Source organism: Bos mutus, chromosome 10 (genome assembly GCF_027580195.1).
Source record: "Bos mutus isolate GX-2022 chromosome 10, NWIPB_WYAK_1.1, whole genome shotgun sequence".
NCBI classification, from domain to species: Eukaryota; Metazoa; Chordata; class Mammalia; order Artiodactyla; family Bovidae; genus Bos; species Bos mutus.
Genome location: NC_091626.1, coordinates 83133115 through 83145310, shown reverse-complemented (window position 1 = coordinate 83145310; position 12196 = coordinate 83133115). Strand labels below are relative to the sequence as shown.

At 43.6% G+C, this 12196-nt stretch overlaps 1 protein-coding gene, 1 long non-coding RNA gene and 1 other non-coding gene across 4 annotated transcripts in view; 1 reads left to right on the top strand and 2 right to left on the bottom strand.

Moving 5' to 3' along the window:
- Positions 1-2664: 2664 nt before the first annotated feature.
- Positions 2665-8154, bottom strand: LOC138989428 (uncharacterized). The gene is made up of 3 exons (XR_011465731.1): positions 7680-8154; positions 6291-6397; positions 2665-6134 (listed from the first exon to the last, which is right to left on the bottom strand). It is a non-coding gene; the product is annotated as an uncharacterized lncRNA (long non-coding RNA).
- On the bottom strand, positions 4205-4306 carry LOC138989605 (U6 spliceosomal RNA). The gene has a single exon (XR_011465864.1). It is a non-coding gene; the product is annotated as a U6 spliceosomal RNA (small nuclear RNA).
- Positions 8155-8281: 127 nt separating the features above from the next.
- The window catches only part of GOLM2 (golgi membrane protein 2), an 89636-nt gene continuing 85721 nt past the window's right edge, over positions 8282-12196 (top strand). Inside the window, exon 1 of one of the 2 annotated variants that reach the window (XM_005888603.3) lies at positions 8282-8881. In XM_005888603.3, the coding sequence (XP_005888665.2) occupies positions 8555-8881 (327 nt within the window). In that variant the 5' untranslated portion in view covers positions 8282-8554. The remainder of the gene's footprint in view (positions 8882-12196) is intronic. The other variant, XM_005888604.3, reaches the window with a different exon arrangement.

The following is a 12196-nucleotide window of genomic DNA, read 5'->3' as shown; positions in this document are numbered from 1 at the left end:
CTTTACTATTAGCGCTACCTGGGAAGCCCCTGGTATGTATATATGTGCATATATACAATGGAATATTACTCAGCATAAAAAATGAAATATTGCCATTTGCAGAAACATGGATGGACCTAGGGAATATTATAGTGAAGTAAGTCAGACACCACCCTTATGGCATAAAGTGAAGAGGAACTAAAAAGCCTCTTGATGAAAGTGAAAGTGGAGAGTGAAAAAGTTGGCTTAAAGCTCAGCATTCAGAAAACGAAGATCATGGCATCCGGTCCCATCACTTCATGGGAAATACATGGGGAAACAGTGGAAACAGTGTCAGACTTTATTTTTCTGGGCTCCAAAATCACTGCAGATGGTGATTGCAGCCATGAAATTAAAAGACGCGTACTCCTTGGAAGGAAAGTTATGACCAACCTAGATAGCATATTCAGAAGCAGAGACATTACTTTGCCCACAAAGGTCCGTCTAGTCAAGGCTATGGTTTTTCCTGTGGTCATGTATGGATGTGAGAGTTGGACTGTGAAGAAAGCTGAGCACTGAAGAATTGATGCTTTTGAACTGTAGTGTTGGAGAAGACTCTTGAGAGTCCCTTGGACTGCAAGGAGATCCAACCAGTCCATTCTGAAGGAGATCAGCCCTGGGATTTCTTTGGAAGGAATGATGCTAAAGCTGAAGCTCCAGTACTTTGGCCACCTCATGCGAAGAGTTGACTCATTGGCAAAGACTCTGATGCTGGGAGGGATTGGGGGCAGGAGGAGAAGGGGACGCCAGAGGATGAGATGGCTGGATGGCATCACTGACTCGATGGACGTGAGTCTGAGTGAACTCCAGGAGTTGGTGATGGACAGGGAGGCCTAGCGTGCTGCGATTCATGGGGTCGAAAAGAGTCAGACACGACTGAGTGACTGAACTGAACTGAAGTCAGACAAAGACAAATACTATGTGATATCATTTATACACGGAATCTAAAAAATAATACAAATGAATCTATATACAAAACAGACAGACTCATAGACACAGAAAGCAAACTTAGGGTTACCAAAGGGAGAGGGAAGGAGAAACAAATTAGGAGCATGGGATTAATAGATACAAACTTCTATACATCAAATAGATAAGCAACAAGGATTTACTGTATAACACAGGGAATTACATTCAATATCTTGTAATAACCTGTAACATAATATAATCTGAAAAATACATATAACTGAATCACGTTGCTGTATACCTTCAGTTCAATTCAGTTCAGTGGCTCAGTCACGTCCGACTCTTTGTGACCCCATGAATTGCAGCACGCCAGGCCTCCCTGTCCATCACCAACTCCCGGAGTTCACTCAAACTCATGTCCATTGAGTCAGTGATGCCATCCAGCCATCTCATCTCTGTCGTCCCCTTCTCTTCCTGCCCCAGTCCCTCCCAGCATCAGGGTCTTTTCCAGTGAGTCAACTCTTCGCATGAGTTGGCCAAAGTATTAGAGTTTCAGTTTCAGTATCAGTCCTTCCAATGAATATCCAGGACTGATCTCCTTTAGAATGGACTGGTTGGATCTCCTTACAGTCCAAGGGACTCTCAAGAGCCTTCTCCAACACCACAGTTCAAAAGCATCAATCCTTCGGCGCTCAGCTTTCTTCACAGTCCAACTCTCACATCCATACATGACCACTGGAAAAACCATAGCCTTGACTAGACAGACCTTTGTGGGCAAAGTAATGTCTCCGCTTTTGAATATGCTGTCTAGGTTGGTCATAACTTTCCTTCCAAGGAGTACGCGTCTTTTAATTTCATGGCGGCAGTCACCATCTGCAGTGATTTTGGAGCCCAAAGAAATAAAGTCTGACACTGTTTCCCCATGTATTTGCCATGAAGTGATGGGACTGATGCCATGATCTTAGCTTTCTGAATGTTGAGCTTTAAGCCAACTTTTTCACTCTATTTCACTTTCATCAAGAGGCTTTTTAGTTCCTCTTTCCTTTCTGCCATAAGGGTAGTGTCATCTGCATATCTGAGGTTAGTGATATTTCTCCCAGCAATCTTGATTCCAGCTTGTGCTTCTTCCAGCCCAGCATGTCTCATGATGTACTCTGCATATAAGTTAAATAAGCAGGCTGACAATATACAGCCTTGATGTACTCCTTTTCCTATTTGGAACCAGTCTGTTGTTCCATGTCCAGTTCTAACTGTTGCTTCCTGACCTGCATACAGGTTTCTTAAGAGGCAGGTCAGGTGGTCTGGTATTCCTATCTCTTTCAGAATTTTCCACAGTTTATTGTGATCCACACAGTCAAAGGCTTTAGCATAGTCAATAAAGCAGAAATAGATATTTTTCTGGAATTCTCTTGCTTTTTCTATGATCCAGCGGATGTTGGCAATTTGATCTCTAGTTTCTCTACCTTTTCTAAAACCAGCTTGAACATATGGAATTTCACAGTTCATGTACTGCTGAAGCCTGGCTTGCAGAATTTTAAGCATTAGTTTACTAGTGTGTGAGATGAGTGCAATTGTGTGGTAGTTTGAGCATTCTTTGGCATTACCTTTCTTTGGGATTGAAATGAAAACTGACCTTTTCCAGTCCTGTGGCCACTGCTGAGTTTTCCAAATTTGCTGGCATATTGAGTGTAGCACTTTCACAGCATCATCTTTCAGGATTTGGAATACCTTAAACTAATGCAATGTTACGAATCAACTACACTTCAGTAAAAAAATTATTTTCATTTAGATTACTCACTTCCTAATAAAATTTTCAAATGAGTATTTTCTCAATCAACAATTATAGTAATAATATAATTGTGATCATATGGGTGTCTGAGAGATTTGTATTACTATTATTAATAATGGAGAAATTTATCAATAAATGTTAATGAAAAAAGAAAGTAAGATGGGGAAGTGTTCCAATATGTAATAGTCAAACAAAGGGTTAGAGACATGATATAGCTTGAAAAACAGGATATCCTTAGAGCTAGGGCATAGGATCGGAGAAGGCAATGGCACCCCACTCCAGTACTCTTGCCTGGAAAATCCTATGGATGGAGGAGCCTGGTGGGCTGAAGTCCATGGGGTCGCTAAGAGTCGGACACGACTGAGCGACTTCACTTTCACTTTTCACTTTCACTCATTGAAGAAGGAAATGGCAACCCACTCCAGTGTTCTTGCCTGGAAAATCCCAGGGACAGGGGAGCCTGCTGGGCTGCCGTCTATGGGGTTGCATAGAGTCGGACACGACTGAAGTGACTTATCAACAAGGGCATAGGATACAGGGAAAAAATGAGGATGGAAAGGGTGGTAGATGCTGGGTTGCAGTCTTACTAAAACCACTGCCCTTTAGGTTTAAGTTTACCAATATTTTGACTCTAAGAATATCTTTTATGATGTCAGAATCTGTACAGATAGTTTATACTCATGTGATAGTAATTGTATGTTTAGTGTTCACTGATTAAGAAAATATATAATGGAAAAGGTTATGCTGCTAAGTCACTTCAGTCGTGTCCGACTCTCACCAGTAATTTTAAATAAGTTTTTTAAAAATTCTAATTGGAGGCTAAGTACTTTACAATATTGTGATGGTTTTTGCCATACATTCACATGAATCAGCCATGGGTGTACATGTGTTCCCCATCCTGACCATAAATAAGTTTTTATTTTATTCAGCACCATAGCACCTCAGAGGTGGTGAGATTATACAGAAATTATTTATTCAATATATAGACAAACATTAGTGAACAAATAGATTCATTCCTGCCCCCACCACAAACTGAAAACCACTGCTACAGTAATAGCAACAGTAGTGGCAACATTATTTTTATTAATTTTTATTGGGTTATAGTTGCTTTACAAGGTTGTTAGTTTCTACTGTACAGCAGTTAACTAGCTATACATATGCATATATCCCCTTTTTTGACTTCCCTTGCATTTAAGTCACCAGAGTATCAAGTAGAGTTCCCTGTGCTCTACTGTACATTCTCATTAGTTATCTATTTTATACATACTGTCAATAATGTATGTATGTCAATCCCAATCTCCTGATTGCTCCCACCCCTCCTTTCCCTTGTGATATCCATACATTTGTTCTCTACGTCTGTGTTTCTACTTCTGCTTTGCAAATAAGATCATCTATATCATTTTTCTAGATTCCTCATATATGCATTAATGTATGGTATTTGTTTTTCTCTTTCTTACTTCACTCTGTCTCTAGGTCCATCCATGTCTCTACAAAAAAATTATGGAACGGTTCACGAATTTACGTGTCATTCTTGCAGAGGCCAGGCTAATCTCTGCATTGTTCCAATTTTAGTATGTGCGTTGCCAAAGTGGGCACAGTAGTGGCTACATTTACTGAATATGTGCTAAGTGCCTGTTCTAAGCACTGCTGTATTAACTCATTTAATTCACACAATGACCATATGAGATAAACCTTATGATTACCCTATTTATAAGCTTGTTTTTGCTTCCTTATACTTTTTCTTTTTTTTTTACTAAAAGAGTCAGAACTACTAACCTAAACTGTCAGATCATAGACTTTCAAGAGACTTGTGATCTGTGCTGTTACTGTGTACTGTTACTTAGGTCCCAAACTTGGATTGATAGTCAGGAAGTGCAGAGCCTTGCTAGGAGTCGGAAGCTAGATGGAGCTCTAGCTCCAAGAGAATCTCTCAGGTTAAAGCTTACTCAGGAAGTACAGCAGGCTTCTTCCTTTGGTAACGCTAGCTCTCAGTGGACCAGAGAAGGCTCTCCAATGGCTTTTGTCCCAACTCCTTAGATAGTCTTTCTGTGGAATCTGTGGGAGTGAACTGGAAGAACTGGCCCTAATAACTTCAGGACAAAATTGCTGTTTTCCTCACTGGCCAGCCCCTCACCATCTCTTTTGCTATCGCTTATACTGGCGTGGTGACGCTCAGAAGGGACATCTTAGTTGCTGCTCATCCCTTTATGATTCACCACTTCTCCTGTGTTCAGGACTGTACTCAGAAATGTGCACAGGCACATGTAAGATGGACACTTCCCCTAGAAGTCCTAGCTTGGGACTGGAAAGCTACTCTGCTCCGCCCCGGGTGGCATCAGAGAAAAGGACAAATCAAACAAAGTTCTCTGTGCTAAGAAACTAGAAATCAACCTGGGATGCCATCAGGTCTACACCGGTGCATCTCCACCCCGCCTCGGTGGTAGAACCGGGAGGGACGATTACAGTACCTGCGCCGGTAAGGTACAGACTAAGTCCGACCAGGGAAGGAAAGCTTCGGTGGAGAGTCTGTCTACATCCCCATTTAGAGCAGGGAGGGATGCCTGCAGTGGACAAAAGCCATGGCTGTGGATGCCACTTTTTTCTTCTTACGGATGGGAGCTAACAGTTCTAGAACCACTCCTTTAAAATGCATTGTAAAACACTGGGACAACTCTGATCTGCAGAATTTAAAAAGACACGCCTGATCTTCTTCTGTGACACTGAATGGCCACAGTATCCTTTGGAAGATGGGGGACACTGGCCGGTTGAAGGGTCTTAATTACGACACTGTTTTACAACTAGAGTTGTTCTACATCTACAGTTTTGTAGAAAACAAGAGAAATGGGCAGAAGTGCCCTATGTGGTGCTCTGTGAGACATGCCAGACTTGTGTCCTAAGGGTGCAGATTTGGATGTAAAAACTTCAGCTGCCTCCTGTGCTCTTACTTTGCCCCTGTATCTGGGGCTCCCAACTGAACAGGCTGAAAATCAGGGCACCCTTCTAGGAGTGGTTGCCTCAGTCTCGGTAGAATTTCAAATAGTCCCAATTGTGGTCAAGACTATCTAGAGGATCCAAAAAGTACATAGAAGCCTTTACAGGACTAACTTTATGAGTTTATTTGGAGAAATGTAATGACTCCTGACTTGAGAGCTCTAGTTTTAGGGAAGCTCCTACTTTTGAAGATGAATGGCTTGACTGTGAGACAAGGGAAAAGAGAGGACATGAAATAGCCTTCCTTCCTCCTGGGAGCCAAGCGATTCCCATAACAAGAGCCACTTTGTCAGATGTATTCTTTTGCAACCCCCATGGACTGTAGCCTGCCAGGCTCCTCTGTCCATGTAATTCTCCAGGCAAGAATATTGGCCTGGGTGGCCATTTTCTTCTTCAGGGCATCTGCTTGACCCAGGGATCCAACCTTCATCTCCTGCAATGCACAAGGATTTCTATCACTGAGCCACCTGGAAAGCACTCAATACAGCACTTATACACTGTCTTGATGACATCTGGTTTGGGCTCTTTAATAGGGAGAAGAGCTTGAAGAGGTAACCATCAAAACAGATTATTAAAAAAGTTTTTTTACCTGAGGGATGGGTGGAAAGAGGATTGGTTTTCCAGCTTCAGCCCTGCCACTTACTAGATGTATGACTCTGGGCAAGTTACTTCCACATCTAGCAAAGAGTTAAGCACCTGATGAAAAAAGGTATGTGAATGTGAAAGTAATAACATACTTTTATATGCCAGAATCTCATATAAAAATGAAAACACTTTCTATAAAGAAAGAGTAACATCTTAAGCAGTTAACACCACTTTACAGATTAATTTTCAATTGCTAGGCTAAGCAAAGCAAGGCCAATATGCAATTGAGGAAAGGATAGGTGAATCCATTATAATCAAGGATTTCCCATTTTTGTCTTGGTTTTTTTTTTTTGCCAAAGTACGGTTGTCCTTAGAGGTTGTCCTTTCTTGGATCTTATGAAACCAGAGCAAAGGACTCAAGCTTGATGTGAAGTAAATATTAATAATTTTGGTGTTTTTAGTTTTTGTATCTGTGGGAGAGAAATCATCACTCTTTGACGGTTCAATAGTTTTTCCAGTCTACTCTAGAACTATTAGGCAGGTAACTTTATTTTTTAAATGGATAGGAAGCACAGAATAATTATTCTATGACAAGTCTTCCTGCATCAGAATCATACCACTCTGATCTCAATGAAAATACCAAAGTTTTTGCATTTGGGGGGTTTTATGCTCATGTATGTTCTTGATCCTGAGGTCTGAAAAAAATAAATCAGCACCACCTTCTCCTTAAACAGGATAGAGCCAATAACTTTCATGCAAGGGCAAAGTAAATATGCAGAAAAAAACAAAAAATAGGGGCTTGTTCTGCATCCCTTTAATTAAAGCTGAACATATAGCAACAGTTAGCCTGGAAGCCTATTATAACGTAAAAAACAATGATATTAGACACCAATGATCCGAATTCAAGCCTAATTCTGGCTCAAGACACAGGACTTTGAGAAAGTTTCTAGGACACCTTTGTGTTTTCGATTCCTCATCCCTAAAACTGTTCTGCTGAGAGGATAACACGGAAAAGGGTTTCCCTTGTGACTCAAAAGATAAAGCATCTGTCTGCCAATGCAGGGGATACTGGTTCAGTCCCTGGGTCAGGAAGGTTCCCTGCAGGAGATGGCAACCCACTCCCAATATTCTTGCCTGGAAAATTCCATGGACAGAGGAGCCTGGAGGGCTACAGTCCATGGGGTCCCAAAGAATGGGACGTGAACTGGCGACTAAACAACAAAGCATGCAGAACCAATCTGTAAGAGAGCTATTATTTCTGTCCTAGAATGTGCTTGCTATCAGTAACAGCAAGAGTTATTATTCATTGCGAGCAGCTTCTGGACTTTCTACTTGGAAGCCTAGCTCGAGGCAAAAGCAGCGGCGAGTTTAGGGACAGTTTCTAAAAGCTCACCCTTTCTGAAGTTCTTTCCCTCAGTGTGAAAGCAGTAACCTTGGAAACCAGGCTGGCAGCACCTCTTTCAGTCAAAAAGCTTAGTTCTAGTTCTTCTTGCTTATCTCCGTAATACTTGGGACACTGCTATTTCATGGTCGTTTTCTTTTGGTGGTTGTTTTCTCTTCACAATGTCGGCACAAGCGAGAAAATCTACTGAAGCAGTACAAGGGCCTTCTTGTCGCCCCCTTCTGCCCGCAGCTCACCTAAGTTTTCCCTACATAGCGGTCGCAGCCTCAAACGTCCTCAAAACCGAAAACTCAGAGGGCCTTGACCATGGGTCAAGGGTACTGACCAGGTAAAAGCCGAAGGGATTCCGGTTCAAGTACCAGAGCTCACCCAGACAGCCAAAACAACCACACACGTCCACAGAGATAACCCTCGCGAGACAAGACTGCGGGCAGCGAGAGAAGTCCAGTTTCTCGCGAGAAGAGGAGGCGTCGACGGAAACTAGGAAATGGCTCCCTTGGCGACCCGGACAAGCCGATGGGCGGGACCAGAATTAAGCCCACCCTCTTCCGGCTTCTTTCCCCGCCTCCTAACCCTGAGGTGTCCGGCCTGCGGTGCGGGCGCCGGGTTCTCCGGGTTCCGCCCCGCTGGTGCAGGGTCTGGAGGAAAGCCTAGGGAACGCGCCTCGGCCGGCTTTGAAGGGGGGGGGAGGGGCCTGCGGCTGGCGGCCCCGCCCCCTTCTCCGGCTCGCGGGCGGGCGCGTCGGCCGGCCTCCACCGTCGGCCGGCCCTGGGGCCGCGTCCCCCGGGCGACTCCTCAGCTGCGGCCTGAGCTTCTGCCCGCAGGTGTCGGCGCCGAGGCTCCTGGGCGCGGCCTGCTTCGGCCCCATGGTGGGCTTTGGGGCGAACCGGCGGGCCGGCCGCCTGCCCTCCCTGGTTCTGGCGGTCCTGCTGGTGGTGATCGCGGTGCTCGCCTTCAATTACTGGAGCATCTCCTCACGCCACGTCCTGCTGCAGGAGGAGGTGGCGGAGCTGCAGGGCCAGGTCCAGCGCACCGAGGTGGCCCGCGGGCGCCTGGAGAAGCGCAATTCGGACCTCCTCCTCTTGGTGGACTCGCACAAGAAACAGATTGACCAGAAGGAGGCCGATTACGGCCGCCTTAGCAGCCGGCTGCAGGCCCGGGAGGGCCTGGGGAAGAGATGCGAAGATGACAAGGTAAGCACGAAGCCGCCTCCGCCAGCCCCCATAGTTTCCTTCAGCTCCGTGGCGGGGGTGTTTGCGCGGCCGTGGCTGCCTCTGCCTTCCAGAGTCGCAGCCTTGGAGGCTCCCTTTGCCGCTAACAACCCTGTTTCTGTCAGACTTTAACTGGTTCGCCACGGCCACGTTTTCTGGTCCCTGCCAGACGAAACTGTAAGTGTTTGGTTCTCAAGGGTGGCCTCTCCGTGGATGCCGCCTTTTCCCCAAGCCGGGCTGCTGAGCTGGCAGTCGTGATGATCTGGCCGGTCTATGTGGCCGGCCGCCTTACGTCTACGGATACACAGGGCTGGAGACTGCCGGATTTGGTGTGAGCATTGTTGCTCTATCCTTTATTCCATGCTCACTGATCGTTATTAATTTCTTTATTTAAACAATGTGGCCTCCTCTAACCCATCTACTTACGGCGATCACTATATATTTTTTAAGCAGTCTAACTTCTCTTAAATCTCTATAGGGCTATGTATTAAGCAGTTAAAGAATCCGAATTACTGCCTTTTTTTTGTGATCAAAATATTTTTATAGGTGGGCTGTGGAGCCATATATGAACCACACTTGTGACTTGGACATAGGTAATCCAAAATTATGTACTCAGTTTGAATTGTTAGTGAAATTAACCCAAAAGATAGACTCTAAAAATAACATTCTAAGCAACAGAATCTCATGTCATTGTCCTAATTGATCTTGAAAGGAAATAAAAGTACAATTTTGTATGCTTAACTTTTAGGGTTAGTTGTTGGAAAGCCATACTAAGTTTAAATTGTGAAAGTTTAAAGCTAGACTGTAACTGGACTGGTGCTGAGTAGTGTTTGTTCTCACCAGTATACTGGGAACTATATTATTAATTTATACCTGTGCAGTTTTTGTTGATATACCAGACCTATGGAAATTTCTGGATGGGATAAGCATAATGGATACCTTTCTTTTGGACCCCCTTTTGGTAATCTTCACAGTGTTTTTGTGTGTCAGTGTGTGTTCCCATTATAAGTTTTTATTTTGTATGTCAATTATTTATAGATAATCATTATAAATTAAAATCTCCTGAGCTCCCAATTTCCTTATTGTCACCAGCCACTACTTTGTTTCTTATTTCATGAGGATTGAGGCCCACAAAAGCACTTGAGGTGAGTGCTTCTCAGTAGCCTACCCTTCACCACAGCATAGCTTCTGAGAGGAGCAACAGATCAGCAAACTTACACTACATACTGAACTCTATAGACTGAAAAGTTCTCTGGGGTGGAATAAACAGATATCCATGAAATTTTGGAGTGTTAAAAGGAGATCGTCAGACTTGAATGGTGAGGCATTACTATTCAAGTTCTCTACCATCTGGAAAGAAAGATAAGTCTTTTCTAGTGATTTATACTCTGGATTCCATTTCTTCCGTCTACTGGACTGTGATTATCAGTTTCTTTCCGTAGGTTTTCGCTTTTACTTTCAACCACATGTAGGTGTTCGCTGTTCTAAAATTTTTGGTATTCTTCCATATACTCCATTCTCCCAGTCAACCAATGTCTTTGTTTTTACTTTCACTGCTAAACTCTAGTTATTGGTGGTCTGTAAATGTTTCATGCATTTCTTTTTTCATCCCCATTCTAATTTTTTTTCATTCTGTATACCATCCTTCTTTCCTCCTCTTTTCTGAAGCTATTGTCTTGAAGGTCACAAATGGCAGTCTTCCTGGTCAAATCAAAAAGCATTTTTATTCTTATTCTGTTCAATTTCTCAATAATTGATGGTCTCTAACATTTTGGGAACTGTATCCTTTCTCACTTCTTTATCATTGAATTCTCTGGATTTGCTTCCTACCTTCTTCAGCATACTTATTTTTCGCTGATTCCCCCCCCCCAAATGTCTAATAATAATAAACTATATTCTTGAGTCTTTGCTTTCCTCTTACAGCAGTATTTCTCAAGGTGGTGTTAAACAGAATACTGTCTTAGAAATTGCTCATAGATGGTCAGGACAAAAAAGGAAAACCTTCTTTTTTGGAGGAAAATGTTAAACAGTGTAAGTAGTATATCCTCCTCTTCAAATATATAATCTTGCTAGCATATAAAGGCTCTGAGAGATGTGTTAGTAAAGAAGCCTGTTTAATTTTGTTTAACTTAGTCTCTATCAGTTAATTTGATCACAGATTACTATTTTCATGGCCTACTTGTTACCATGGTACAGAAGAATGTAGGAAAGCACACTAGTTTGGAAAATGTTGCCGTAGGTATCTAGATGAGCTGAAGATGAAATTTGTCTTTTAGAGGTGTTTCCTTTATTCCTGCTACTCCCTCAAGAGCTGAGAAGAGAGATTTATCATGTGTAAATGATCTAAAATCCTTCTGGATGGTGATAATGTTGGAGAAACAAATAAATTGACAATTAAAAGTGTCTTCCTTTTAAAACTAGACCTGTTTTGATGTTTATTCATGTTAGTGCAGTCTCTTTAAGGGCACTCTGCCTTTCAGGACTTTTGCCCATAGTGCACACTGGTGCTGACCCTGCAGCAGTCATTTGTACCCCTTGGTTTGGTATACATCCTTCCTGATGACTCAGGGCTGTGTCCTGATTGGTCTGAACTGATTCCGGTAATTTCATTATTCCCAGTGCTTAGTTTAGGAAGGGGCTGGCTAGTGAATTGCGAGGGGAAGCTTCCTTGCTCCTTAAAAGAGTAGTACTTGCACCTCAGTGATATTCTTCCCCCAAATCAAAAATCTCCAGTCTAATCATAAAAAAGCATCGGACGAGCTCACATTCAGGGACATTCTACAAAGTACCTGAGCAGTACTCTTCAGAGGGTCACACTTGAAGAAGCGGGCGGTCTCTTCTGCCAGCTGTCATTGCTTCACTACGTGATACCTGAAATCAGGGTAACCAGAGTGCCAGAAAAGTTAGCTAAGAAATGGCTGAGGCACTGAAGTTGGTAGAATGGAGTGTTACAATAGTTTATTGGACTTGTTATGTGAAATAAAGAAACATTCCTGGGGCTTCCCTGCTTCCCTGGTGCCTCAGTGGTAGACAGTCTGCCTGCCAATGCAGGAGACAGGGGTTCAGTCCATGACCTGGGAACACCCCACATGCTTCGGAGAAACTAAGCCCGTGCAACCACAACTACTGAGCCTGTCTTCTGGAGCCCAGGAGGGGCAACTACCGAGACCACGTGCTGCAGCTGCTGAGACCTCTAGGTGCACCCAGAGCCTGCGCTCCGCAGCAGGAGAAGCCGGCACAGTGAGAAGCCCGAGCACTGCAACGGGAAGGTGGCCCCCGCCACTAGGGAAAAGCCAG